The 27,628-nt window shown below is 41.0% G+C and overlaps 3 protein-coding genes across 10 annotated transcripts in view; 2 read left to right on the top strand and 1 right to left on the bottom strand.

The window, feature by feature from the left end:
- Positions 1-13,596, top strand: part of LOC135294552 (rap1 GTPase-activating protein 1-like) — a 41,481-nt gene extending 27,885 nt beyond the window's left edge. The window contains exons 13-20 of one of the 6 annotated variants that reach the window (XM_064409970.1): positions 55-210; positions 2,427-2,498; positions 2,687-2,773; positions 3,454-3,588; positions 4,954-5,100; positions 6,307-6,410; positions 8,688-8,801; positions 11,431-12,218. In XM_064409970.1, coding sequence (XP_064266040.1) covers positions 55-210; positions 2,427-2,498; positions 2,687-2,773; positions 3,454-3,588; positions 4,954-5,100; positions 6,307-6,410; positions 8,688-8,801; positions 11,431-11,440 — 825 coding nt within the window. In that variant the 3' untranslated portion in view covers positions 11,441-12,218. The other 5 variants (XM_064409969.1, XM_064409971.1, XR_010356633.1 and 2 more) reach the window with 5 other exon arrangements.
- On the top strand, positions 13,470-19,942 carry LOC135294557 (uncharacterized). 2 transcript variants are annotated; one of them, XM_064409977.1, is made up of 6 exons: positions 13,470-13,596; positions 13,685-13,787; positions 16,988-17,073; positions 17,230-17,287; positions 17,728-17,845; positions 19,487-19,942. In XM_064409977.1, exons 2-6 carry the CDS (start codon positions 13,749-13,751, stop codon positions 19,840-19,842), a joined length of 657 nt encoding a protein of 218 aa, XP_064266047.1. In that variant the 5' UTR covers positions 13,470-13,596; positions 13,685-13,748; the 3' UTR covers positions 19,843-19,942. The 2 variants fall into 2 exon arrangements, with proteins under 2 accessions (XP_064266047.1, XP_064266048.1); XM_064409978.1 differs by lacking the exon at positions 17,728-17,845 and having other exon boundaries at positions 19,487-19,685.
- A 130-nt stretch (positions 19,943-20,072) lies between these two features.
- Positions 20,073-27,531, bottom strand: GSTK1 (glutathione S-transferase kappa 1). Of its 2 annotated transcripts, XM_064409975.1 has the most exons (8): positions 27,368-27,525; positions 26,699-26,780; positions 25,820-25,948; positions 25,381-25,481; positions 24,942-24,977; positions 22,231-22,347; positions 21,650-21,743; positions 20,073-20,372 (listed from the first exon to the last, which is right to left on the bottom strand). In XM_064409975.1, exons 1-8 carry the CDS (start codon positions 27,431-27,433, stop codon positions 20,332-20,334), a joined length of 666 nt encoding a protein of 221 aa, XP_064266045.1. In that variant the 5' UTR covers positions 27,434-27,525; the 3' UTR covers positions 20,073-20,331. The 2 variants fall into 2 exon arrangements, with proteins under 2 accessions (XP_064266045.1, XP_064266046.1); XM_064409976.1 differs by lacking the exon at positions 24,942-24,977 and having other exon boundaries at positions 27,368-27,531.
- Between the last annotated feature and the right edge of the window lie 97 nt (positions 27,532-27,628).

The raw sequence follows: 27,628 nt of genomic DNA, 5'->3' as shown, positions 1-27,628 counted from the left end.
CTGTTCCACTCTTTTTCACCTGCCTTCTCTCCTCATTATTTATTTCCTCTCCAGCTTCAGCGGAAGCGTCACATTGGGAATGATATCGTAGCCATCATTTTCCAGGATGAAAGCACACCTTTTGTCCCTGATATGATTGCTTCTAATTTCCTACATGCTTATGTGGTAGTTCAGCTCACTCATAGCACCACTGGGGACACTCTCTACAAGGTAACCAGGATCAATAGATTAACCTGTATTGATTTTGATCCTTGAAGTGGAAACGGGTTCTTGGGCCTTTGGGAGAGGTGCAGATTCAGCCAGATGTCATCCTCATTTCTTGAGTATCTATACCTGAAAGCTGCGTTAAGTTGTATGCTTTTCTAAGTAGCTGATTAATTTCTGAGGCTTAAAGCTTTGGAATTGAAGCAGAAAGAATTCAGGTAAAAAAATTTGTTTATATCACAGAGCATGAGCCACAATTGATCACGCTTTGGGGGTTGTCTCGGTTGCATTGTGTCAGTCAGGTAAAATTCATGTCTGCATTGCCCATGCTGCACAGCAAAGTGCTTGAAACTTGCACTGCTTGAGGCTGCTAGTCAGATACAGCTGCTTGACCTAACTATGGAATCCAAGCCAGCTACACCTGCTTTTGGGGATTCCAGACCTGGTGCCTATCTGGCAGAGATGTGTTACCTGTTAGGGCCTTCCAGCTGAAAGAAGCCCTGCTAGAGCCCAGATTAATTATCTGCGGCCTTTGGACACAGCTCATTCTCTCTCACACTGTATGGATATCTGTATAACTTTATGTTCAACTTTCAGTGATGCTGAGAGAGCAGAAAATACAAAGAAACTTGGATTTATGATGGATTCTCCATTGTAGAAACATTTTAATCTCAAGTGCCATGTGTTGTATTATGTAGGGATTTTGATATGGTGATGATGAGTCCTTATGCCTAGGAGGTCTACAGGAACACCAAGAATATCATAATTAGGACAGTATCCCCATCTCCTCTTCCACCAAGAGGGTGTTGGTGGTGGAGCTACCATCTTCCCTTGTTCCCTATGCTTTGGGCAGCAAAGCTTTCACTAGAAACCAGCTGGTTTTCCAGTTCTCTTGCTCTGTTTTGTAGGCCACAAAAATTCACTGGACTTTTTAATGACAAGAAAAGAGCTGGGAAAACTTGCTACTTGTTGTGTGTGCTCCTGCCATTGTTTTCATCTTTGCCTGTCTGCAGTAACTTTTTTGTTGTTTTTGTTGTTGTTAGTGTAATAGGGCTGCTTCATTCCATGAAGAAGAAATTATCCCAGTAATTACCCTTGAGCCAATGCAGTTTTCTGTAAAGGCTTTAGTTCTAAAGGAGCTTTAACTGATGCTGCCTTGAGAGCACTGTAGTATACAAAAGACTGCCATTTGAAAGATTTCTTTGCCATCCCTTGTTCCATTTACTTAAGCTTTAGTGCCTCCTGTTAAAGTGGAGTATTAATGGAATTTATTTCACAGAATCAATTTTTGCAATCAGAAAACTAAAAATGCAAAGCAGGATTTAAACGGGTAGATATCTATTAGGAGAGAGATGGAGACTTTGTAATTAGTGGAGATGGCCTAAATATGAGAAATCTGAATTTAATCAAAAGCCCATTTCCTTCTTCCTTTCATTAAACTCACACCTCTCAGTGGCTCTGTGACATTTATTTGTTGTTTTGAGGCAGTTGTGGTTGTTATGACATTGTTCCCTTTTGTATGAAAGGACAAATAATGGTCTTGTTTCAGCTCAATCATGACAAAAAAAAAAACCCTTGTGAAATATTGTGAAGTACTGTATGTATTTGGTAAGATAGCTACATATAATTATTGGTAAGTACTGTGAAGAAACAAGTGACCATGTAAAAACTGGGCTGCATTACAGTTACTTTACACATTGGTATGTCAGGTAGGAGCATGCTAAAACAAATGAAACCTATCTCTTACTGGGAAAATGCATTTGCATGTTTTCCACCTGTGACTCCCAGAGGCAGTGGCACTGAGATATTCCCCTCAGTGTGCAGCATGTCTCCCCCAAGGATTCTCTGTAAAAAAAAACAGGTCAGAACAACCACACTGACAAAAGTTCTTTAGTGGAGGTTGGTCTTGTGGGCTGAATAGGAGCATTTTTTTGTTCCTAAATATACTGGTTATACTAGTTATTATTTAAAATATTTTTTTAAAAAGCAGTCAGTTCAGCTTTTTTTATTGCTCTTGCTGTGTGCACATGTGGCTGGCTGAGTTTCTGAGAGATAAATGAGCACATCCATCCACTGAGTTCAGGAACAGAGGGATGCACAGGACACTGTATTACATCTCTTTTTTATAAGTAAATTATTTAGGAGGAATCAGATCTATTGTAGTAGTTTGATGGTCTCACTTGTGTTCTGATATTCATTTTTTTCCCCTTACATTATTTCAGGTTTCAGTCACAGCCCGAGATGATGTCCCCTTCTTTGGACCACCACTGCCAAATCCAGCCATATTTAAAAAGGTTTGTTTCTCTGGTCCAGTGTTAGTTGGCAGGAAACGTGGTGCACACACTTGTGTTCTGAGTCAGTATTATCAGTCTGGCTAGAGCACTTTGGAGGTCCAAAGAGTAGGAGGCAGAGTTTTTATAATGTGATATTTTTACTAGTGTTTTCATCTTCAGTTTAGTCTAGTCTTCATCTTGTCTTGTAGAGTGCAGAGTTTCGTGAATTCCTTCTGGTCAAGCTCATCAACGCCGAGTACAGCTGCTATCGAGCTGAGAGATTTGCTAAATTAGAGGTGGGTCTGTTATCTGGCTGACTCAATGAAATATAATAATTATATATATATAATAAATATATTATTATCACACAAAGAGAATAAAGCAAAATTTCTGACTTCTAGTTTTGTGTTGCTTAAGAAAGGAAGATGAAATGTGATTTTATACTCAGTTATGGGATATTTCCTTCACATTTCTTAGTAGGTGTGATAGAATATGAACAGGTACATTTTAATATAAAAATCTAATCCTCAAGTAAGGATGGGAATATGATGCATATACTTTGCTGGAGGAAATTCTGTATTAGCTGAAATTCAGTATTATGCTAGAGGATGCATGCTGATATCACTGATTTTTGGTTTAAGGTACCAAAATTCTGTTCCAGACTCTGCTGTTGCCTGATCTAGAAAAAAGCCATGTCTCTGTTTCATCAGCAGTAAAGAAGTGTCCTTTATGACTTGCTTTAGACAGAGTTTGAAGGGGCTGGGTGTTACTGCAATATATACTGTAACTATGCAGTTAAAACTACTTCATACTGTTTAAAATTATTTTCATGGGGTTTTGTTCTCATTGTTGGTCTTTTGGGGTTTTTTTTTGTTTGTTGGGGGTTTTTTTTAAGAAGGATGTGAGACATTGAAAAAACAAGAAAAAATCTCTCTGCTCCCAATAAAAACTGTTCTGATTCCCAATGTTGATGCAGGAAAGAACTCGGAGTGCCCTCTTGGAGAGCCTTTTTGAGGAGCTGCAGCTTCGCAGCCGCAGTATGATGGGATTACCTGTAGGGGAGGATGATAAGATAGAGAATGGCAGTGGGGGCTTCCTCGAGAACTTCAAGGTGAGCCTTTCTACAAACCTATAGTGTGGTCTAAATTCCATACTGGCCCTTAGAAGCCAAACTCTTTATGCTTTGTGTTGGTGTGTCAAGTGTCAGATATGATTTTATTCCATGACTTACAGAAGAAGGAGTCAGTGTTTGCAAGAGGAATTGTAATAACTAGGAGCAAGGGGCTTTCAGTTCCTGCAGCAGACCTCTTTCAATTAATTTTCATTATAGCCGAAAGAATTGCAGGAGCCACTGCAAAAGTTTCTAACTTATCTCTGAGTGTACTGTCTAGAAAAACTGGAGCTTTCTTTACCCTCTAAAAGCCCGAGTTAATTTGCCTTTTTCAATGTAGATGGCATGTTAGGAGGTTTTTATTGTTGATGTTTTAAAAATAAACCAGGTGACCGAACTTTCTTTTAGAAGCGATGAAGATAATTGATATGAGAAAGCAAAGGTTTTGTATGAATGGGCAAACTGAGTTTTGAACTGGTTATACAGAGAGAATCTTTAGTGCTTTACTATTCTGTCTACTTGGCCTTTCCCACTTAACGTGGGAAGTGCCTTGCCACTTCTTTTATATAAAAAGTTATCTCTCTGGAAAGAGAGATGTGTTATAAATAGCATTTCTTCAGATGATTTTATGGCTTTGTATGTTCGGTCAATTAGAGTTACTAAGGTCTGTAAAACTGACCTGTTCACAAATATGTTTGGTAGCTGTGTGCGTAGCTTTGGTCAGGTCTGGGATACTTTGGTGAGGGTTTGTTTTTTTACATACAAACTGCCTCTGTTGCTAACCATGAATTTTAACCTATCCACATCTTACACTAGTTCTCCCAAAATGTCCTTTTATGACTTCTGGCAGATGCTGGGATTTGCACATCATGTATACAGATGACATTTGTAAAAGGCTGGAAAAGGCTGAGTTAATTCAGAAAATGGCTTTTTTAAATGATGCAGATTTTTATATGGCTGCTTTCCCATTGAAACCAGAACTCAAGTTCATATGAGACTGAACCTTACAGTCTTGAACAGGAGTTTGATTTTGTGTTTTATAGCCTGTACTGGATAGGACTGCTCCAGATGATGCTGTTTAATCTAGTGTGCTGGGATACTGGTAGGAAACCTCTATTGATTGCAATAGGAGAAGAGAAGTGAAACTAGAGAATATACTTGATGAAGAGCTCTTCCCAGAGCTCCATGAATCAGCTAGAACCAATCTAAGGTGCTGACTTCTAGGAATTAGGATCTGTGTGGTTCTGGTGTCAGTCTGTCACAACTTCCCACTCAATCTGTGGTGCTTCTCACACTACCCTACCGTGTGCATGTCTATATGTGTATATCTGTGTTTGTCTGTTTCCCTGCCTCCCTCCTGTTCAGCGGGTGATCAGAGGCCGCAGCCAGAGCCTGGATACCATGGGGATATCCATGAGAAAGCAGCAGCCAGCCACCCTGCCCAGCCGCCCAGCTACAGCTGGCCTTGCCCTCAGCCAGAGTGTCGCCGAGGGCCCTAAGGCCATTGCTGCGGTAAGGTATTCGGGTGAGCTGTAAGAAGAGAACCCGGCATACCTTTGTATTTTGTAACCACTCATACATTTCCTTCCCTATTAGTTTGTCCTCTTGTCCCACTGTGAATCTTTTTGTTGTATCATCCCATTTCACAAGTGGTGACAGCGTGTGTTGCAGTCTGTTTTGTCTGTGCCCATCTCTAGCCCCAGTTCATGTGTAAACTAGAGCTGAGATTGATGCAGACTGGGAGAAGAAAGCCAAACATGATTCTATATCAGACATCTATCTCTGATATCCTGGATTAGATCCTGTACGGTGCCATGTGTTAAAAAATGCATGCACTGTGGTTTGGCTAGAATGGTACTGTATTGTCATATGGCAAGGCCTGAGAACATAAGGACACTAGAACTGTTTCATTTTCTTTGATTTCATCAATCAGACTATTTTCTGGTGCACAAGGTATTCCAGGTGCTGTTTTGCTGTAAATAGAATTTGCATGTTGGGAACAAAGAGCAGAATTAATAAAGTTTGGGGTGAGAAAAAGAATTAATATTTCTAGTCACTGTCAAAACTTTTCTTATTTGATAGGGATACTAAATATATGTGACCAATGAATTAAAAATCTATCACAAATCTTTCCAGAAAAGGATCCATGTTTCTGATACTGAAAATATGATTGCCTTGGGCAAAGTGCATCCAGCTGGTTGTGGTCTCTGCACTAGTGATGTCAATACAGGCAAACTACAAAAAAACCCCATCTCTGAGTAAGCCAAGAAGGTGCCCTTCAGAGTGAAGATTTCTTGGTGACAGTTTACTTGGTTGTATGCATTCCTTATGTCAATACAACAAAGTCACAGCGTACTAATGACTTGGGTTTGCTGCCTCCTTTGCTCCTTTAACTTCTGGTTTTCTTTGTCTTTCTGGTTCTGCCTCTCCTCTCACCATATGGGGATACCTCCCTTCCCAAGCCTGTTTCTCTGTACACTGGCTGTGTTCTGCCTTTGTTTCTTTATAACTGTCCCTTTCTCACACCACCTTTGTAAGCCCTGGCTGCTTTTGCTCGCTGACAGAAAGTACTCCTTGCACAGGTGGAGCTGAGCTCTTGTATTGCAGTAAAGGAGAGGATCTGGACCTACATTGCAAACTCTTCTCCTGTGGTTGCAGCTCTGCACAGCTTTTCCTGTGTTGTTCCTCTCCTTTCTGTCATGCTTTCCTTTTTTCTAGTCTTTTGCCTTGCCTGGTAGGAGTCCATCACGTCCTCGAGCCAGTCGCTTCCAGGGGAGACGGAGTAGTGCCATTGGCATTGAAAACATACAGGAGGAAAAGAGGTATGAGCTGTGGGGAGACAAGACAAAGAGGGTAAAAATAAAAACGAGGAGGTGAGAAAAGGAACATAGAAAGGCACATATAGGCAGAGGGGGAACCATCAGGAATGAGAACTAAAACAGAAATGGTTGGAATGGGAAGAAAAGGGACTGATTATCGACTGATGGAGAAATGGACAAATAACAGAAACAGACAAAATAAAAGAGGGTATTTGGAATTAAAGAGAATCAGTATTTGAGTAAGAATGGAGGAAATAGGTGGAGGAACATTGTAAGATCACTTAAATATTGTGCAATATTACCCAGCACTCTTGAGTTTCCTGCTCTTCACTCACCACTTTCAGAAGAGAGTCAGATGAAAGGCTGGTATTTAGGAAGGGGATACTTGATTGTTTGTTTGTTTTCATGTTAAAATATTCAAATAGGCAAAACTTCTGCTAACTTACAGGATTTATTTAAAAAAGCTTCAAGTCCAAATGACTAGTGTTTAAGTTAGATCATCTGAGAAATAATTATAATTAAAGGATAATATACTGCTTCAAGGAGTGATTTGTCATGTTTGACAGAATTGTAACCATTCAAAAGTTGTCTACTGGTCACAAGAAATTATTTACTTAAATGATAAATTTCTCTCAGCACTAGCTGAGACATCATTTTAAGATTATACAGAGTCTCAAAAGTCATGTGAATGCTCTGCATCTAATGTGCAGTTTTCCCAGTTGCAAGAATTCCAGAAAATAGCTTAAAGACTGGGTGCAAAAGAGGGAAAGTCATCTCTAAAGTGGAAACTAGTTATTTTAGGAGGAAACTACTGCATTTTCCCTTCTTTCTTAATGAGGTGCCTATGACCTAATCTGAATAAAAATAGAACTTTTGAGAAAAATTAAGTCTTCAGAGACAACTGCCCTGTAGCAGTCTAAGCTATCAGAGTAGCCACAGCTTGTCTCTACTTTAAATACTATTGTACCATAGGCAGCTGTGTCCTTCAGTCCATTACTTTGTGTACAGCAACTGTTTCTATCCCCTTGAAGGATCTGTAAAACTTTCCTACTACAAGGAAAACCTCTGGATTTATTTTCTTTTTTCCCCCTGCTCTTTGCTTAGAGATACCTGATGAACTAATTGGCTTATTTAGCTTTCCTTTTGCTTACTTGTAAACTTAGATGTGAGGAACAGGGAGCCTTAGTTTGTTTTTTCTGAAAGACTTTTTGAGTCATTCTTGAAGGTGCAGTTTCACTAGCAACTGCTCTAGCAGTTCATTGTTATTGAAAGCAGATGTGATACTTCCCTTCTGTCCCTTTCATCTACCCAATCCTGTCTATTCCTTGTGATGATTGCTCAAATCCCTAGTGGGCCTTTCATGGAACTGATTCAGCCCATTAATCAAATAGAAAAAGTATCAACTTTCTTTCACTGGATTGTCTGCCAGGTTCTGCCATGAACTGGCTCATGGAGAAGTCTGATGGGTACCAGGACTGGTGGAAAGTGCACTCAGCAAGAATGAAGGAGGCTGGAGCATGCTCTCTTTCTGGGAACAGTGAGCTCAAAGTGTCACATGTGACTTCACCCTGAAGCTGTAATTTAAACATATGGAGGCTTTGCTGACAGAGCTGACCCAGTCCATCCCCCTTGTTAGCTTGTTGTAGGAGTTTCAGGGTTGTTTTAATTTTAGAATTACTTTTTGTTAGGGTAAATTCCAGTCTCACAAACAATTTTATTAGCATAAGTGAGGGTATCAGAAACTTTTATGTGAGGGGCACAGGTAGGGTCAACTGACCAAGAGAGCAGAGGAAGAACTTTGTGACAAGCTCCATCACTGAAGCTCTAAGAAATCCCCCGAAATCCCTTAGTTTTCCTTTCTTTAATTAAATGTACCTCTCATTTCAGTTACTCACACAGACAACTTTCTTCAGTGGTATCTTGACAAGTCCTAGTAGCACTAACACTTTTGTAGCCATCATATTTATGCTCTCTGTTAAATTCTGTAGCTTCTTAAGACCAGTGGAATGGGGAGGATAGAGGAAAAAGTTAAAAAATAATGGTGAATACTGAAATTAATTCAGGCCTTTATATCAATTCAAAAGGAGCTTAAAGTTGGCCATTTCCAGATGTTACATGTCACATCTAAGGAGTCTGCCCTTTTCAGCACAGCTGTGTTTGCTTCCCTTTTACGTGTATAGAGGAGATACAGCTTTCTACAGTGTCTTGTATGGAGTGTTAGAATAGATGGTAGTTAACTCTGGCCCTGGAGTATAGCTGGTTTCTCTTTTCTCCCAGCAGAGACACCACAGAGAGGATACAAAGAGTGTTGGACAGTCCAGGAACTTTCTTTGACCTGAAGTCTGATGGATCATCTAGTCCCAGCTCTCCAGAGTTCCCCAGCAGGAAGAGCAAGTGAGTTGAAAATAAATTTTAGTATTTGAAAGATGCTCACTGTCTCTGGTATTGGCTTAAGTGTGGTGCATGTCTTGCTCTGTTGGAGGCTTTACTGAAATTGTCCACATCAGGCATTGTAGCATCTCAAAGGATGTCTGTCTGTGGCACAGTAATTCAGAGCCTGTCAGGAACTTGGCTTTCTTAAACAGACTGTGATGAAAGATTGGACCACTTGATTTTGGTTATGTCTTTACTGTAATGTGAGCTTGCATCCAACAGGATACACAAAATTCTAGCTGTCCAATTATCCATGTTTACTTATATGTATGCTTCTTCTATAGTTTGCTCTGGAGTGATTTTGGAGCTTCATGGAGAAGCTTGGACAAGGATATGTTGGGATGTTGGGTTGTACTCAAGTTCTGCCCCTTTAAGCAGGATTCATGCCGCTGCTCCCAACCAGTGTGAACTAACCCGTCTCCAGTCTCCCCAAAATGTTACAGCAGGATTCCAGCACAGTCCCATGTGTTGCACCTATATTTTCATTGCTAAAGCACGCCATACCACACCCAGCGGTATGTGCAAATCACTTCATGCAGTAGTCTCCAGTTTCTGGTTGTCAAAAGCTGGAGAAATGCAATTTCCTGGTAGTGGAGCTTTGCTGCTGCTAAGCTGCATTATACTGGGATGTGATCCTACCTAGAACACTTTAGGGAAACCAGCCAATTTATATTTCCAAGACCCCAGAACAGTCTGTCTTTAAATCAAAGGCTGCAGCTGACTTTCTGGAACATTATACCACACCTAATTTTTTTCAAGAGAGCTTGGATGAGACCTGTGGCAAGAAAGGTAGCAAGTACTTTGTATTAGGGCGTTTCTCTTTCTCAGGATTGTGGAGATTCTTAAAAAAATTTCAGTAGGTGCCCTAGGACCAGGCATCTATGGTTATAGTTGCTTCAGGTGCCAGATTTGACAAGAAGGCGCCACCCTTCCAACTCCACCCAACACTCCCTAAGAATTGCAAGCTGGTGACTATCTGCAGTAGTTCAAAGACCAAGTTGTGTGCTGTAAGACTGCTCAGAATTTTGTCACAGTCACAGTGCAGTGTTCTAGTTTTTGTGTGTGTACTAGTTTTTGGGTTGGATGAGTGCCCAGAATTCTGGTGTGGAGGAGAATGGGAGCATATCTAGGAGATACAGACCATTTAAGGTGCTAGCTGTGGCAGCTAAGGACTAGAGGGAATGCAGGACATGGAGCTGATTATTAGTCAGCACCCGCCATCTTCCAGCATTACCACATCATTCCACCTTCCCTTCCTCATCCTGCCTGGGGCCTTGTTAGTGAACTAGAAGTTCTTGACAGACATGTGTGAGGGACTCGTGCTCTGATTACATAGCTGATTACCTTGCATAATCCCCAAGAATTCTGCTCCCCCACTTCCCATTCTCCATCAGCTGAGGAGGTGAGCCAGCTGCAATGGCTGTTTCAAGTTGGTATCCACATGCTTTCAGAGAGCAAACATAGCATGGGATTTTACTAACAATACTTGCATGAATATTGTTTATGCACATTAGGCATGACCCGTATGATTTGTCAGCCTGTCTAGTTCTGTTCCCAGGATTCTTTTTCCAGTCATGGACTCAAAACCACTTAGGATCACCAGAAAAAAAGAAGTATTTTCATATCTGTGGTGGTGTAGCCCATTCCTGGACAGTTCATTTACAAGGTGGGATGCAGCATGGAGTTCTGCGCAATTAGTGATTAGTCAGAGTTAGAGTTGTGATCTCAGAGTTAGGGACTAGCCCATGTGCAGCCATACTTTTTGCATGACATCGGGGAGGGGGAATTAAGAACATGTAAAACACATAATTTTTAGCAAAACAGTGTTAGCACATTGCAGGAGAAGTCTGGGAGTGTAAAGTCTGTCTTGGAGACAGTTTACTGGTGTTCTGCTGAAATAGCCTACCTCTTGTTCAGCAGCTGTGAAACCGGGATCAAAATGTAAGCATACTTCCAATGCAAGTGAGTTCTGCCTCTTTTTAGACTAATTTAAGTAGTCCCTATTAGATAACAGAATGGGCTATCCCTGGTACTATGTCATCAGTCCACTCCTGGTCTCTCCATAGAATCACAAGAAATTTCTGTTACCTCAGAAATGTCCAGCATGATGCTACTGGTCTTACATAATCATTTCAGATTCAAAACTTGGAATGATCGACCTCTTCACCTGTCTTCTACTAAAAGCAACCTGGAAATAAATGCAAAGGGAACACATAAGTAATAAATTAATTATTTTACAGTAGAGGAAAAGCAGCATGCTGCTGAGTTTAACAGATGTTTATACAGTGATCAGCCAGCAATCCATGAAACTGCATCATTGTTCACTTGAGCTAACGATGTCTTCTCTCCCACATACAGGGACAATTGTCCTTAGTTTTTCTGCTTTACTGTCCATGTAGCCTTCCAAATAATCCTTCTTCTCAAGGGACAGACTCAAAAGAATGAACCCAGCCTATATAATCAAGCAGTAGAACTCCTGAGGATCAGACGACTCTCTGGGTTACATCTGAAAAATCAAGCACTGTACTGTGTATGTCCATATCCTAGGAAAAGTACATGGATTTTTTGTATGTGTGTTTTCCCTCCTCAGACACATCTGAGTGGGGACATCAAGCCAATCAGGAATGGACCGGATGCTACTCAGTCATTGGGTACCTCACTGAAGACACTGGCAAGACTTTTGGGGTGAAATCAGAGTCCTGGCTAAGAGGAGCATGAACGTACTTAGAGGACCTCAAGGACTGGAGAGACCGAGTGGCACCAAGTGACGCTCCACTGTCAGTTCCTGGAGCAGAAATTCTGTGAGAGAAAGATGGAAGATAGCTCCTGTTGGAGCATTTTGGCTCTGTGCCCTTCCCATTGCCAAATCAGCAGCCACTGAACCAACCTCTACTAGTGATGCGGAATGGAGGCCACCTTGAGTGTGAACCCTTCTCTTCCCTTCCTCTCCCCTAGGATGAGTGAGAATAGTTTGGCCTGCAGAATGCAAGAGCAGAAGAACACAACTCCACCTCTGTCTCTAGTGCCTTGACACAGGTCAAGAAATGCAGTGCAGAGAACAAGGATAGAGAAACCTGCTGAGGAAGGGTGCTGAGAAGGAGATACTTTGTGGAAATCTAGATCCCATTTCACTTAGATTCGTGTTATTGATTTGCTCTGCTAAGGGAGAAGCATGTTGGCCTTCATTTCCTCCAAAATATATTTCCTAATCTCTTGAGGAAATATCTTTGGCGTTTATTGGCCCTGTCTTTACTGTTCTCCTTGTTGCATGCTGGCATGTAATATGCCTGGGACTTTAGGTTTCACAACTGCTTGTAGGTCAAGACTGGCCACATTTTGCAGTGTTTCTGAAGGAATAAATATATTTAGTATGTTAAAGGTTTTCTTGCCATTTTTAACTTTCTTTTGTTCCTTAACATTTTTATGCTTTAACATTTTTAAGTCTCTCTCTTACTAGCTGGTTTCTTATGCAGTCAATGAGTATTTCACCATAAATTTGGGGCTTACATGCACAGTCCACCTTCTGCTATGTAAGAGTGTCAGCCACATGGCCTGCTATATCTCCTGAATGACTCTAAGCAGTGGATCCCAAATTCTCAGCTGGGAATAGCTGACCTTAAGCGTCTTCTTTGGTAGATCTGAAACATGCACCAGACTACCTCAGTATCTGTTCCATTTGATAGAGTGGTGGTAAGGGGATCCAATACACTTTTCTTTGAATGTCCCTTTTGAATGGCCTTGTTGGGAGCTAAATTTCAGTGGGACAGACCTACAGGAGTCAGTCTGTTGGCAACTGGGCACATGGAAAATCACCAGGATGGGAATCCTGACCTAGGTGTGTTCCTCTCTGTAAGCAGGAGGAAGGCTCTGACTTGTCTGTGCAAGAGCTTGGCACTTGATCCTACATAGTTTTACACTGAGACATCCTGCAATAATGCAGATCTCAGTAATGTGTTTCTACCTCCCCACTGCTTCCTTAAACTTTCTTAGTTGACTGTTCTGTAATGGCTAATGTGTGTCTGCTTTCCTGCTTCCTCCTGTTACATGTGTACAGAAAACAGCAGTAACAATTTATAAGTTCTATGACATGAAAAGTATGCTTTTTATGGTCCCTTTCTTCTGCCTGGAATTTCACATAAGAGAAAACACAATAGCCTGAGAGTGGATGTGGGAATGAGTGGCCTAGACTGGACTGCACCTGCTCTTTATACTCAGTTTAACACCTCTTCATTCTGTATTTAGGCTTTTAAAATCTCTGATCTCCACAAGAGGGCATCTGTTGATTTTAATGAATGTCTAGATCTATTTAATATATAAATGCAGGTTGTTTGAGTCACTCCACATTATTACACTTAGGTCTGTGACTTAAAAATTTGTTCAGACTTGTCCTTTCATGCAGTTATCCAGAATGGAGACAGAGAATTGGTGTTTCTCCTAAGTAATGTAGCAACTGGAAATTAAGGTATGTATGCCAGTTCACCTGAATTCTGTTCCTAGGTGGAAAAACTAGTTGTGAATTAATAATATATGCTTATTGTTTCTGACTGCTACATAATAAAGCTATGCCTCAAGAAGTTAAGCCTGTGTGTAACAATAAGCATGATGATGTTGAATGCTTGCATTTCACAGAATGCTCAGGAGTCAGACTTCAGGATACTGTGTGATGCAGCCACTCTCACATTCATCATCCAATGTAAGCAGTTGTTGTAGTGGATTGAGGGAAAATGGAACATCTGAGGAAGAGGAGAATGACAGGGTGGGTGTATGATCTCTAACAAACAGAGGCTACCCTCCCTGATTTTACCAGGTGCATTATTAAAACACATCTTCTTTGCCCTCTCCAGGAGCTGACGTGCTCACTTAAGGGCCCTCCAAAACAGGATTCAATGGTTCAGAGTATGTGGCTGGATGACAGTGACTGCACACCCAGTACTTCTAGCTCACCAGGTAAAAAAGAAAGAAAAATAAGAAAACCCTCTACTTACACTTCTAGAAGTGTTTGAGAGGTTGAGCCAAATCTTTTGTATGCTCTACTTAATATTTTAGAAGGACAGGTAGATGATAGCCCAGGAAAATGGGGAGAGAAGGTGTCATGCAAAGTTTAATTGGGAAAGAATAAATAGTGCTGTATATACTGCAAAAGGAGTTACAATAGAGTGCAAAGAATTAAAGTGTTCATGTCTTTTCTGTGGAGAACTATGGTTGCATTTCTGAATGCAACAACTAGATAGTTTGGATATGGGATTAGAGGAGCTGCTTCCTGAACAAAGCAGTATGCTCCTGAGAAGGTGGGTAGTCAGGAAGCTAACCTACACTGAGACTTTTTTGTCAAGGTTGGGCTCTTAGTCTAGTACTTGATTAAAGCTGACGTAGTTGATTAAACTCAGTTTGGATCCATTCACTGTGCAGAGATGATTATAGTCCTTAGAAGTTCTCTTCAGTCCTGTAGCAGGGACACCTATTGTGTTTCCTGCTGTAGAGCTGGATCACCTGCCCTCATCTCAGACCCTGTTTGCAGTTGCATTTCACTTTTGTTAAAATGAACTGGTTTGGATCGAAGCATTTCTTGTTGAGCATCAGCCTTAGGCTAAAATTAGGGAAAGTTTAAATCAGTTTCAGTCTGTTTCTGATAATGAGGCTGTTTAAGATTTTGGGAAAGTATGATTGAAAAGACTAAACTTTTGAGTTTGGGAAGTCATTAGAAACTGTGAAAGCCAAAACATTTAACATTTGTTGCTGGAAGACTGGAATAGAAACTTGTTGAGGTGGTAAGAGATAGTAGGGATTATGTGTATGGCAAGGAAGAGCGTTGGTTGGAATGAACCATGAAATCTTTATAGGAATTGTGTGGAAAAGGATTGTTTGTAAAGATTACAAGGGTCAGAAGGTGGAGTCAACTTACTTTGAGGATAGAGTTAGGTCTCATTCTCCACAGCTGCCATATATGAGATATCAGGAGTGGCTATCAGATAGATCCCTGCATAAAATTGTCTGTATCTTAGCAACAGCATTGGAGATGTAATACTGTCAGATATTCTGCAGAGATCTCTGTTCTGTCAGATACTCCTCTTTTGTTGTGTATGCTGGAGACAGGGATGCTTTCCATTGGCCTCTTCTGCTCTTCACACATAGAAATCTCTGTCTGCTGACCCTTTATTATCTTACAGTATATAAATCATTAATATGCATCACTGAGAATAATTGTTACAGAGAATGCAGTGTAAAGTTCAATGTGATTTTTAGGTTTTACAACCCTGGGGACAGCGAGCAGTATTCTGGTGGTTTAGTTTTGCCCTTTATTGAGTTAGCCAGTAAGTATTCAGCCACAGTTAATGCACTGTGTAGAGTCAGACCAAACTGATTTTTTTTTTAATGGAGAAACCTAAGACAAGCCCACTGTGAGTCTAGATCCTACAATGAATAAATCCAGCATTCCTGACCCATGTACACATTCTTGGCTTCTCCAATTTGCCTCTCAGATTGAGAGAGCAAAGTTACAGGGGAAAAAAAAAACTCAGCAGTCTGTGGTCATTATGCTCCCAGATCATGACACAGAGAACTGCCTTTACCAAAATGTTTTCTGAGTTGGCTTTAAAATACCAACATGTCTCATGTGCCAGTGCATGTCACATGAAGCAGAGGTGACTTTCTCCATAGCCTCAAGGGCAGGATAAAAATTCAGCTATAACTCTCCTTAACACTTAGACACTACCAGTTGTGTTAGGTATATTTTTATTTACTATTTTATAGTTACTTGGCCTGTTAGTCACTTACTACAAAAAACATATATCATTATTAAATTTTAGCATAGTGGAACTGGGATATATACAAAATAGAGAAGAACTCTCATACTGTATATTCTCTATTAAGAGAAAGAAAGCGTTGACCATGTGACAAGCAGAGAAGACAGACAGATGTGGATTGCGAAGAGATTCCAACCTTGTGCTTCATCCACAGAAGATTGTGGAACTGGGATATATACAAAATAGAGAAGGACTCTCATACTGTAAATTCATGTTGTTTAAAACAACAGTTTAGCAGCATTTGGTAGTGATTCACCAGTTTTGTTTTTAAATCTCAGTTTTAAACTACATAATGGCACTGGGAAAGAGGATAGTCTACTCTGGAAAAAATGCTGAAACAATTGTTGCATCTTATCTGTTTACTAGAAAATACTGGTGTGATCACATATAAGTAAACAAAAAAAACCAAAAACAACAACAAAAAAAAAAAAAACCACCAAAAAACCCCACCCAAACAAAAAAAAAGTGTTCCTGGGAAAAGCATCTGAGCTTACCATCTTACTGCAGAAATCCCTCATTAGCTTTCTTCACTTTCCTGATTGAATGGTGGTTAGATATGCCATCAGAAGTATTCATCTGCCCATTCTACCCCTTAGCACATTCCACACTAAACTCTTTAATTCAGACTCTTTCCACTTTTCTCTGATTTAAAGATTTGGTATTTTATAATACAGATTTATGTTGTGATGCAGCTATGCATAAACTCCCACAAACTGTACTGGTTGGAAATTACCATATTTTAACCATAGAATGGATAGAATGGAGGATCATCCAAGAGTAAATGTAGAATGGTTTAAGAAGGCTGTTATGTTAAAGACATCTTGCTAATTTTTTGGAGAATAGTGTATGGTGAATATAAGCTGATTACAGAAAGCAGAAGAATGCTTTTAATTTGTGCATTTTGCAAGCATTTAATCCCTGGTTTTGCCATGGTGCTGATATGTGATGAGAGGCAAATTCCTTAAACCCTGAGGTCATATGTGGGAATCTCAAGGAAGAGGTCAGAGGGAAAAGGAAGAGAAACATGTGAGAGTGTAAGATTAGAGTCTGCTTCACAAATGTGTATCCTCGAGAATAAAGCATTCAGATTGTCTGGAACCAGTAGCTGATGACTATTTTTTTAATGAAATTAAGGCAGTCACATTCCTCATGTTTTGAGCTGGAATGAGAAACAGGTGAGGGTAACACTAGTCAATTTGGGCATAGGTACACTCCTTTCACTCTTACCTGTGGAAGAGCCACAGATCTGTGAAAACCAATTTGGAGTAAAACCAGCTATGTGTGCAGCTCCTGGGATACCCACTTGATTATTTTTGTATTGTTCTGTGCTTGGTTCCCTTCTAGGAAGCAGGTTGCTTCCTTCCAGCAGTGTTGCTGGCTCCATTGGAAAAGGAAAAGGCAGCAAAGCAGAGACTCAGCACCATAATCCAGTAAGTGCTTTAATAAAACGTTTCCTTCTCGCTTGCACAGAGATAAGGATGGGAGAAAAGAGAGAGGCTTGATTTAGGAAGCGTTGCTTGCTGAGGGTTGAAAGGGCAGTAGGAAGGCGCTTGCAGGAGGAGGTTAAAGCGGTGCTTGTTCTGCAGGCCTCCATTTTGTGCTGTGTGTGATGTCAGCGCTGGAGCACTGTTTGCAACACGCAGGGTGAGGAGCACAGGTAATGGACATGGGGGGAGGAGAGCCATGGGCCCCTGGCCATCCCTGCCTCTTTGAGACAATGCGACACGTGCTATACAGCTTCTCTGGAAACAGTTAGTCCTTTACCTTCCTGCCCGAGTGATCTTCCATGGCCAGCAGCTCTGAGCTGTCTGATTTACCTAAGCGCTCCCTTTCCTGGCTGCCTTCTCCCTCTCAGGAAACAGCATGTCCCATTGAGATTCTGTTTTCTACCCTAATCTAGGCACAGGTTTTTTTTCTTTCTCTTCTTGTCTTTGATTGTTCAGTTTCCTTTGCTCAGATACAACCTACCTTTCTCTGTGCCTAACCTCTGCTTTTTCTAATAGTTCCATTACTTTACAGAACCCCTTTTTGTTGCTCATTTTCTGATGTTGTGCCTATCTGTACACTTGCTTATTTGCTTTCAGCCTATCATTGCTGGGACCTACTTGTCCATGCCAGTTTCACAGCTTTTCCAGACATGGGAAGTGGGACTTGATTTCCTGGTGAGGCCTGTAATAAGAGCAAAGGGGAACACAACTTCAGGTTTGTTCCCTAAAATTCATAGTCCAGTTTTGCCTGTGTTGTTGAGAGTCTTTTTGCTCAATGTACCTTTCCTTGCCCAGTATATTCTCTGGCCTGACAGCTAAACAGCTACCTTGAAAGTGGTGGGGATGTGAGGCTCTCCGGAGCCTCACATCGTTTGGTATGTAGCTGAGTAGAACAGGATCACCTTTATGGAAGAAAATTCTTGCAGCCATTCCTAAACATTCCTAAATAGCTGCCCTGCCACCTTGTGGCATTCAGAGCAGTCAGGTGAACAGTTCAGCTCCATGTGGTCGTGGCCACTGGCGCCACAGCCGATCAGAGCGGGGAGCTGATACTCACCACTGAGACTGCTTCAGTGTGTGCTAGAACAAAGATCAGAACTGAGCATGACAGTGCAGCTGCCAGCCACTGTTTACTGGGGTCATCCCCAGAGTGTTTGCCACGAGCTTGTGCTCACGTCATGGTTCTGTAACACAGGAGCAAGTTTGTCTAAATGAGGGGCAGAACTCCCTCAAAGTTCTGCTGCCAAACAGGCAAATTTTGCTCAGAATAGGTACAGGGTCAGAATTGCAACAGTCTGCAAACTCACTGATAAAAAGGCAAAGGCTGTGGTTTTGCATTTACTGTTGGCTATTACAGGCAATAAGCAATGTATCTCAGTAGTACTTAAGTATGATTTTAGTACCTGAGGTTTTGAGCATTTAATTTCCACTGATTTGAAGTAGGTCAAAGATGTTTAAGATAATTTCATGAAATATATTGCAGTCTGTAGGATCCATGTCTTTTGGTCCATCTGCCAAATCAACAACATTCTGCCACAAAGTCATTTTATTTGTCAGTTGATCTGGTTCAAAGAACAAAGTTTCATGAGACCATGCTTTTCACGGTGAGATTATTTCCAGATGTTGTTTGAATTCTCACCAGCTCCTTACCAGAGTACATTATTTCCACAAAAGGGCATTTTACCCACTTCTGAGATAGCACTGCTGGCTTAAAGTGATGTTTTAGTCATTCCATTTTATCACAACCTCTGAATCAGTTTGATAGCACAGACTGGAGACTAGCAAGTTTCAGGGGAAATATTGTAAAAAATTTCTGTAACATGGCTTCAAGGGACTCAAAGAAACCTATGGCACCCACATCCATGGTAGCCTCCTTGTCATTCTAACTCCTCTTATCTCTCACAAAGATTTCCTTCAGTTCCAGGCTGGATTTGCCCAAAGACTAATGGGTGCACTGGTAAAAAGGAGGAAGGACTCTTCCAATCCTAGGGTATTTCCTGAAGAGCTGAAAGAAAGAAAAATTGTGGATGGGGGAACAAATGATACTCCCACAACACTTAGAGCTCTAAGAACATGAAGGATACAGATTTTTTTTTTTCTGATGCTTTGTTTTAGGAATTGCTGTTCAAGTGAAAATACACAAATATGCTTTACCTTAAAAAGACAAAAAAGTGAATTCCAGCTGCTGCTGTTTCATTTGGTGATGCATGAGAGAGTGTGGAATCATGCAGAAATCAAACTTCATATAAATCAAATTTCTGTGTGTCATTCCAATTCAGCCACTACAGGGCCAAGCTCAAACTGTTTCCATGTAGAATTTCTTATTTTAATTGTTTGCATACCTTTCCCTCTGCAGACTACATGCTTGGAAGTCCCCCACAGCCATATCCAAATCACCTTTGGATAGGCAGAATTAGGGCATCCTTGAGGAAGCAAAACAGAGTCTACTTCAGTTACCAGCTGAACCTACAGCAGTGTTCGCAACCATACTCCAAGGACATTCCTGTAAAACTTGCATTAGTTAAAAACTCCTACTGGGTTTGGGGTTGGTGCCCACAAATGCATGTGTGTGGTGGTTTCCTCAAATATCAGTCACTGCAGAGCAAGGTGTATCAAATATTGTCCAGGATGGGGACAGCTCCTTTTAAAATACTTGATTGGTTCCCTAGACTCTACTTTGGGCTTGAATTGTGTCCTTTCCAGCTGCCATGATGCAGAGTAAAAGGAAGCATTAATATCTTACCCTGTGCTTCTTATGTCTGTGTAGTACACTGGACTTAAAATAAAAGGAGAATGTGGCCAGCTTCTCTTAGTATTTGTGTGTGTGTGTTTATAAAGGACAAGCAGGAAGATGTGAAAAACCCAGAGATCGCAGTCCAGTGACTATGTAATCCTCATGGTTTTAGGGTAAAGGAAAGAAAACCAACCAGGGAAGGAGAATGTTCACTCTGCAAGAAGTTAAATCTTTAATGTTAATCTTTGATCTGTTGAAAGAAAGGAAGCACATTTGTATGGGTAAGCACCTCACCAGGCTAGTAATACTGGCAAACCTTGGTATGTTTTTCAAAATTAGAGATGAGATCAAGCAGTGAAGTTAACTTAAGGATGAGAAAGCCATCTCTCCATAAAATTGAATACATTAAGATAACCACTGAAGACTGACATATATATTTTCCTTCCTATATGTTTCCCCTGGACTTTTCACAGCTTGGGGCTTGGAACTGGTCCCAGCCATTTTTCACCTGTAAGACAAACCAGCATAAAAGAGATATGTTAAAATGTAATCCATTCAAGTAATTGGCCAGTCATTTTTCTGCAGCAGGATTACTGTTCCCACTCTTGTGAAAGGTAACTACTGGTGATGGAATATGGATTTATATCTTGTTTGGTGTGCTTCAGCCAGCTCCATAAATCTTTCACTGTCTAGTCACAACTGAAACTGTACGGAAGAATTATTTTCCTCCATTACAGATGAGACATTCTGCAGGTCAGGGGTATTCCACATGGAGAAATCAGTTCTTTTTAGGACTCACTTTTTGGGGGAACTGGGGGTTAAAAAAAAGGGTACAAGGCTGCAGAGTCAGAGAATCAAAAAGAAAATCTGATTAAGTCCTTGGAGTTGAGACTAGAAACCAGGCCACAACGTTCCAGTCAGTATTAGTGACTGCTGTAGTGGTAGTTGGGTACTCTGCTTCCTCACTCTCATGTTCATCAAGAATATTTTGTAGACTCAGAAACTCATCGAGAAGACTAAAAAGAAAAAACTTCAAAAAATTTCCATTCTGCGTAAGCCTATGACTAATACTGATTTGCATTAATACTTTCTGCTGAATGTTTTCCACAAATGCATGAGCTAATTATGTGCATAACTCTTTCTAGAGACACTCTCTCAAGTGCTAAATCTTGAGATGAATAGTCAAATGCCCTCTAACTCATAAAAACCAGTGACTTTAGTTTTATTATTTATCACTAGCTGCTTCAATCTCTTAAAGAATTTAAAGTGTGTATTCTGTTAATAGAAAAATGAAAAGAAGGATGGTCAATATATGAACAACCTAAACAGCTGTGTAGGTAGACACAAGTTATGGATTGGGGAGCTGTAATAATGTGCTTTTACTAAGAAGGAACAGATATAAAATGAAAATGTTAGAATGACAAAAAAAAAAAAAGTACCATAGTCATAATCTTAGCCAAGGCCTACTGTCCAGTACCAAAAGGTTACATATGAATATTTTGAGAATGGCACATGGACCACAAAGCCTTGAAACACACAAAGAGAGGGTGTGAGAGAGAGAGAGAGAGAACTCAAGTTACTTCTGGTCTGGAAAAAGATAATTTGGTAATTTTAAGTGTACTGAGACAGATTTCAGGCAGCAGTTTCATTCCAGAAGAAGGAAGAAATAACCAACATTATTTAACATTTGAAAGCCCTTATGAGTGTTTTACTCAGCTGCATTACGTATTTTGTTCTAAGAGGGTGAAAGCATGAAACCAAAGTGATGAAATGAGGTAGACTCACCTATAACACTGCCTAGCAGCTCTAAACGATCAGAGCCAAAAAACAGATGAGGTTCCCCATCATAATGTGCCACAACAGCAGGCATCCCAAATGCCTATTGACACCATGGAGATGAAACAGAGAATGTTATAATGGGAGAATTGCTTGCAGTCATATCATCAATCTTTGGGAATAAGTCCCCACAACTTTTAATTTTTTCCCTCCCCTTCTTTTTACCTTCTTCATTCTTAAAGATAAGCCTAATGAAGCCATCTGAAAGTAGGTGACTCTCCAGAGCCTGTGTGCCCCTTTTGAAGGAGCATAAAAAGCAACCTGATTAATCCACAGTTCTATTTCAAGAAGCAATAAATGGTATCTCTCAGTACTGGTCCTGTCCTTGCTGTCTAGCTGGAATGAGTGGGTCAACTTTATTTTCCCAGATGACAGTGAGATAAACTACCAACAACTGTGAGGTGGCTTTCACACACTGGAAAACAATTAGTGCTTTCTAATCATCACCCTCATTGTTCCCTGCTTCCCTGTATTCTTAAGAGGGAAGGAATGCACAGCTGTGAAGCCCAGTGCCATTGCAAACATCTCACCCCATATTTCAGTGCTTCAGTTGTTGTGTCTTTCAGTCGGTCCTTCACTGTAGGGGATGAAATCATTTCAAGTGCCTTCTGGGAGAGCTCTGCTGAGAGTCCAGCCTGTCGGGCAACCTGTGAAAAGATGATATAATTAAGAATACTCTAAAAGTAAATATTCTAATTCCTACCCTGGTCTAATTAATTTAATCTTCAGGATTATTATGTAAGGTCTAGTGACAAATTCAAAATATTCTTGAAGCACTTCTTGCACAACTGTCTTGCTGTATTCCCAACTTATTCATCATTTAACAACTCTCAGATACAAAGTAGAAGAGACATTTTAAATCTTCCAAGCCCCAAATCTGCACTTTTTTTCCCAGGAGTTCCTAAACCGAAGAAAAAAAAAGAACCTTTGATACAGCGACTCATCAGATAACTTACAAAAAACCTCAAACTGGTGTTATGGAAAATAAAATCTCTCTGTACAAGCCTACCAAGACTTAAACAGTTTGTGTTACAAATGTGTCCACATGGATCTGTAAGTAACACTGCATGAAAGACACTAAATCACAGAGGTTTAACAGTTGCTGGTGTTACTCTGCCACACAGGAATGAGACAAAGTAGCCAAACTTAAATGTCCAATGTTTATCTGGTAACAATGATTTACAAATACTCTTTGAATAAAGTCCTTCAAATAAAAGAAAAAAAAAAAAGGGAAAAAAAAAGAGAAGAATTGTAGTATTTCACATGGAGAAGTAATCCTGCACATGTAACTGAGTCTTTATTTCAATTTTTTTTTTTTTTTTGTTTAGCACCCACATTTTCACGTGTCTTCCCCTACTCACACATCAGGGAAATGAGGAGCTCTTTTGGACTGTGCTTGAACAGGAGGTTAAACAAGTGTACCACTGGATTAGAACACAATGCTTGGTAGCCACAGTGTTTAGACAGTGATGTAGTATTTGGTCCTCACCATTTCAGGGCAGAAAGAGGATTTAAGTGGACTAGGGAAGAATTCAGATCACACATTGCTGATATAGCAATTTATGTGAAGCTGCTTTTGATTAAATAAAGAAGTAAAAACTACTAAGGCATTATTATCCAGTTTTAGAAGTACCATTTTTCTAACTGCTGTGTAAAATAAATCTAAAAAGACTCAGATGATTGGCTGGGACCTCTCAGCCACCTTTGGATGACAGACTTCCAGAACAGTCTAATACTTGTTGCAGGGGTGAATGAAGATAGGCACAAGCAGAGAAGGGGACACCTCCTTCTATGCCTTGATGAAAAAGAGGGATACTCATTGACTGCCAAACTGTGACTAAATTAGAGATTGTTCTGAGTATGAAGTTTTTGGCGCTGAATTTCTGCATGTCCTTGCTTTATTGAAATACTGATGAATTCAGAGAAAATGTGACAACGTTCTATATATATTTATGTACTGGGTCTAGCAGGAATGGAGCTACTTTGCTTCACAGCAGCTCCTGTGGTTTTGTGTTTCAGATCTGTGACCAAAACAATGCTGATAACATCCCAATAATTTTAGCTCTTGATGAATAGTGCTTGCACAGTGTCAAGGCAGTCTCTGGTTCTCACTCTATCCCCACAGTGAATAAACTGGGGCTTCACCAGAGGCTGGGAGGTGACCTGGACTAACCCAGGAGACAGACCATGCCACATGCCATGCTCAGCAGTAATTGATGAGGAGGGGGTTTAGGCACGTTAACCTTTTTCTTGGGAACTGGCTGAGCATCAGTCTACGTGTAGGTGGTTCTTTGTTTTCTTTCACTCTGTTTCCACTTCTCTTTTGCTTATTAAGTAATTTTATCTCAATGCACAAGTTTTCTGGCTTTTATTCCTCTTTTCCTCTTCCCCTTTCCTCTTGGGCAGTGGGAGGAAGCAAGTAAGCATCTGTGTGGTGCTTGACTGCCTACCAGAGTAAAAGTACCACTTTAATTATATCTTTAGCTATAAAGATAGTTAATTAATTAAATTATGTCTTTAAATAAAGAATAACTTCAATTATATCCTTCAAATTTTGCTTCTTAAAAAGGCAAAGTGCAAACCTTTGGTAAAAAAGCTACACTAAGATGAAGCTGAAGTGCAAGAACTAGACTTGGAGGGGAACAGCAAGACTGCAAGCTTCAGATTTCAGCTAGGGATGTTGGATAGGAGAGACTAGTCATGGACAACTCCTCTCTTTTCTTCATATTCCAAGAACTTATAAAATAATTAAGAAAGGAGAGACCTTCAAGAGGATCTACTGGTATTGTAACTTACATGCTATTACAGCTTTTACTGTAATAAACAAAATCAAAATGGCAAAAGAAAATATATTAAGAGTATAATTTCCAGGTATATAAAAGGGCAATATAGCACTGAGCTTAATAGAAAACTTGACTCCATCACTCTAAGGAAAGTCACTTTCCCCAAGTGTTGCATTGCACCTGAACATTTCATATAAGAGCAATGCCTCAATGCATTCTGCAGAAACTATTTATACTTTCATACTGTTAATAAAACAGTATCAACAGGTAACTCATTGTCCAGCCCGGGTATCTTGCCACATAAATTAACAAAAAAAAAGTGTATTCTGGTTCTGAGTATTATGTAAAAATACCCAAAAAAATCCAGAGCTGCAAGGGAATTTAAATCCATTTTTCTTCAAAATCATCAATAAGAATATCTATCAGAAATGCAGAAGCACCAAGAAAAAGACACTTACAGCCAATATGCTCTCTGGCTGACTGATGTCTTCATGCTGGTAAAAGAATAAAATAAGTAAATCAGTATTTACTGAACAAAAGCATGTCTCTGGATTTAAAAGCAAGTTTTCTAAGAAAACAAAAATAAACCCAATACTAATTGCTGGAGAAATTACCTCAGAAAAGGTCTTAAGCCACCTAATCTAGGAATGTATTAAAGTGTTTTCTGATATGAACCACTGATCAAGCCTGCTGGATCCATCATATATACCTGAAAGAAGGCAAATTAAGCTCATCATAAGCTTGTGGCTTCTGAGCCACTGCGACCTCAAGTTCCTGCTATGACTTTTTATTAAAAGACATTTTCTTCCTCTTCCTGGAATTCCACATTTGAATGATGTGGGACAGGGAAGGTGACAGAAAGGGTCAAGAAGTTAGTTGGCTGCATAAAATACTGACCTGTGACCAAAACCGCATCCAGAACTCCCTCGATAAGGGTTCCAGGTACTGTGGGTCTGTCATGTCAACGGCTGTGATAAAGCGCATGGCTGTCAGGCTGCCTGGATCCGTGGGGAGACAGAGGAACACTCAGACAAGGCACAGCATCAGGAGCAGGTGTGGTCTGCATGACTGCTAAGAAGAGGGTGATCTCCCCTGTAACAGTCCTGAGAAACCCACAGTCTGTACAGTAAAGCTCATGTTGATCCACTGTTATCTCCCGTGCTATTCACAGCCATATTTCTCCAGAAATTTCTTTCATGGCTATGAATGCACAGACTTCATACTGCTCATAGGTTAAGGAAAAGGCTGCACACAGGGAATTCATCTTCACCTTTAATGGTAGGGAGAACTGGAACCAGAAGTGCTAGGGATGAGAAATACCAGCTAAGACTCTTACTTGTGCCCATGATGTGCTGGAAGGCATCTGGTGACATGCATACAGGCACCTGGTAGTACTTCGCCATCCTTTTCATATCCTTCAGCAGGTATTCCCCTCGCTTTGGTAACATTGCTGGCGGCTTGTTACCTTTTAGGAAAAAGTTCTGTTGAGGTTTGTAGCTGTGTTATAGTACCACTGAACAACGCTGGACAAATTATGCCTCATACATACATATAGCTAAGGAAGAGTATAATTTTGTAGTATAATTTCATATTGGTTTACTGAAACATACTTAGCTTTTCCAAAGATAATGCTATGATTTAAACATGGTTTATTTCAGTTTTACACAGATCAAACCTTTAGGGTAGCTGAATCAGTTTTAAACCAAGGTACAAATGTCCTAGCAGGGATTTATGTTGATTCAGACAGATGACTTTTCAGCTAGACAACTCCTAATGCATGGGTAAACTGACGTAAAGACTTGTTAATTCATGATTTATGCGTTGTAAGTCTTGGTGATCTAATTAAGGCCATAAGTACTGTTTCAGGACATACTTGTATCCTTCCTGCATATTACAAAGTGCAAGTGTTGCACAAATTAATTCTGGTTTAAAAGCTAACTCTAAGAAAACACTCCATGTCAAGTTATTACTTATTTTATTGTGTTTTAGAACAGATGGAGTTTGGCACAGACTGTCTGTGTAGTTGCAACGGTGTGAAATTCCTTATGATTAATTTCTCAATCCCTTTGGGACTCCACAATCCTGTAGTTAATCTGTTACTGGTGCCACAACTTAGTTCAGAGCTGGCTCTGCACATATGCAGGGCCTGCACACTAAGTGCTCTGCTAATGAAGAAGGTATCTCCCTGCAGAGCTCATCTCCCCGTACTCCATACCTGTTTGTTGCATTATGCCACCAAGGAAAGCTGGACGGAAGCGCAGGTCAATATTCCAGATGTGCTGGTACCGGCAGAGAGCCTGCAACGTGAAAGAGTAGTGAAGGATTCACAGTCAAAGATGTCTGTAGAGCTGTGTGCAGCTAAGGCAGTAAATACTACAAATAAATCCTTTCCTATTGTATTAGGGCTAGTCCTAAAGCCTTTCCTGGATGATGTCAGGGAACTCTGATCTCAGAAAAACTGAGGGGTCCCTATTTGTGTCACGACTATCCAAGGATAAGCAGCGGTAATTATGGGAAAGGTCAGGCTCATGTCATGATCAGGACACCTGCATTTTCTAAATATGAAAGCTACCCCCGAAGCAAAATATTCAGCACTAACTCCTGCACTGCCGTTTGGCTCGGACACGCTTCCCTGGTGTCCCTGGATTTCAACACGCGAAGGAGAAGCCCAGGCACCCCTCAGAGGTGAGAGAAAAATTAACTTCAGAGGGCAAAGGGCGCTGCCTGCAGCCAGCCCTTTGCGCTCCGAAGCAAGGAGCTTCGGAGAGCTGCCCTTGAGCGGCCCTTCCGAGGGGGAGGCGGTGGCGGGACCGGCCGGGCGCCAGCGCCGTTCCGGCACCGCGGAGACCCGGCAAGGGCCTCCCTCCCCGTGCCGACCCCTCACCTCGAACGCCAGCCAGGAGTACGGGGAGATCACATCGTAAAACAGCTCCACGAGCGTCCGGCCCATCCTGGCCCCGTGCTGTGCCGTGCCGTGCCGCGCCGCGCCGCCGCTCCGCAGCGTTCCGCGGCCGCAGCACCGCCCCGGGAGGGAGGGAGCGGCAGCGGGGCGGCCCTTCCGCCGCTGCGGGACGGAGCCGCCCCCGCCGCCCCTCCGGCTCCGCCTCCCCGCGGCTCCCGCTTGCTCGGCCCGGGCGTGCCGCTT

Source organism: Passer domesticus, chromosome 2 (assembly GCF_036417665.1).
Source record: "Passer domesticus isolate bPasDom1 chromosome 2, bPasDom1.hap1, whole genome shotgun sequence".
NCBI lineage: Eukaryota > Metazoa > Chordata > Aves > Passeriformes > Passeridae > Passer > Passer domesticus.
The sequence above is the reverse complement of the archived record's forward strand: the minus strand, read 5'-3'. Positions and strand labels throughout refer to the sequence as shown.

Bases quoted from the DNA above. Each gene is read 5' to 3' on its own strand.
- GSTK1 (XM_064409975.1), bottom strand. From the start codon at position 27,433: ATGGGCCGGACGCTCGTGGAGCTGTTTTACGATGTGATCTCCCCGTAC. The intron at 26,781-27,367 runs GTGAGGGGTCGG...TTCACGTTGCAG, and splicing joins ACTCCTGGCTGGCGTTCGAG to GCTCTCTGCCGGTACCAGCA. The intron at 24,978-25,380 runs GTCAGTATTTTA...TTCTTTTACCAG, and splicing joins GGATGCGGTTTTGGTCACAG to CATGAAGACATCAGTCAGCC.
- LOC135294557 (XM_064409977.1), top strand. From the start codon at position 13,749: ATGACAGTGACTGCACACCCAGTACTTCTAGCTCACCAG. The intron at 17,074-17,229 runs GTAAGTGCTTTA...CTTGTTCTGCAG, and splicing joins AGACTCAGCACCATAATCCA to GCCTCCATTTTGTGCTGTGT. The intron at 17,288-17,727 runs GTGAGGAGCACA...ATTTGCTTTCAG, and splicing joins CACTGTTTGCAACACGCAGG to CCTATCATTGCTGGGACCTA.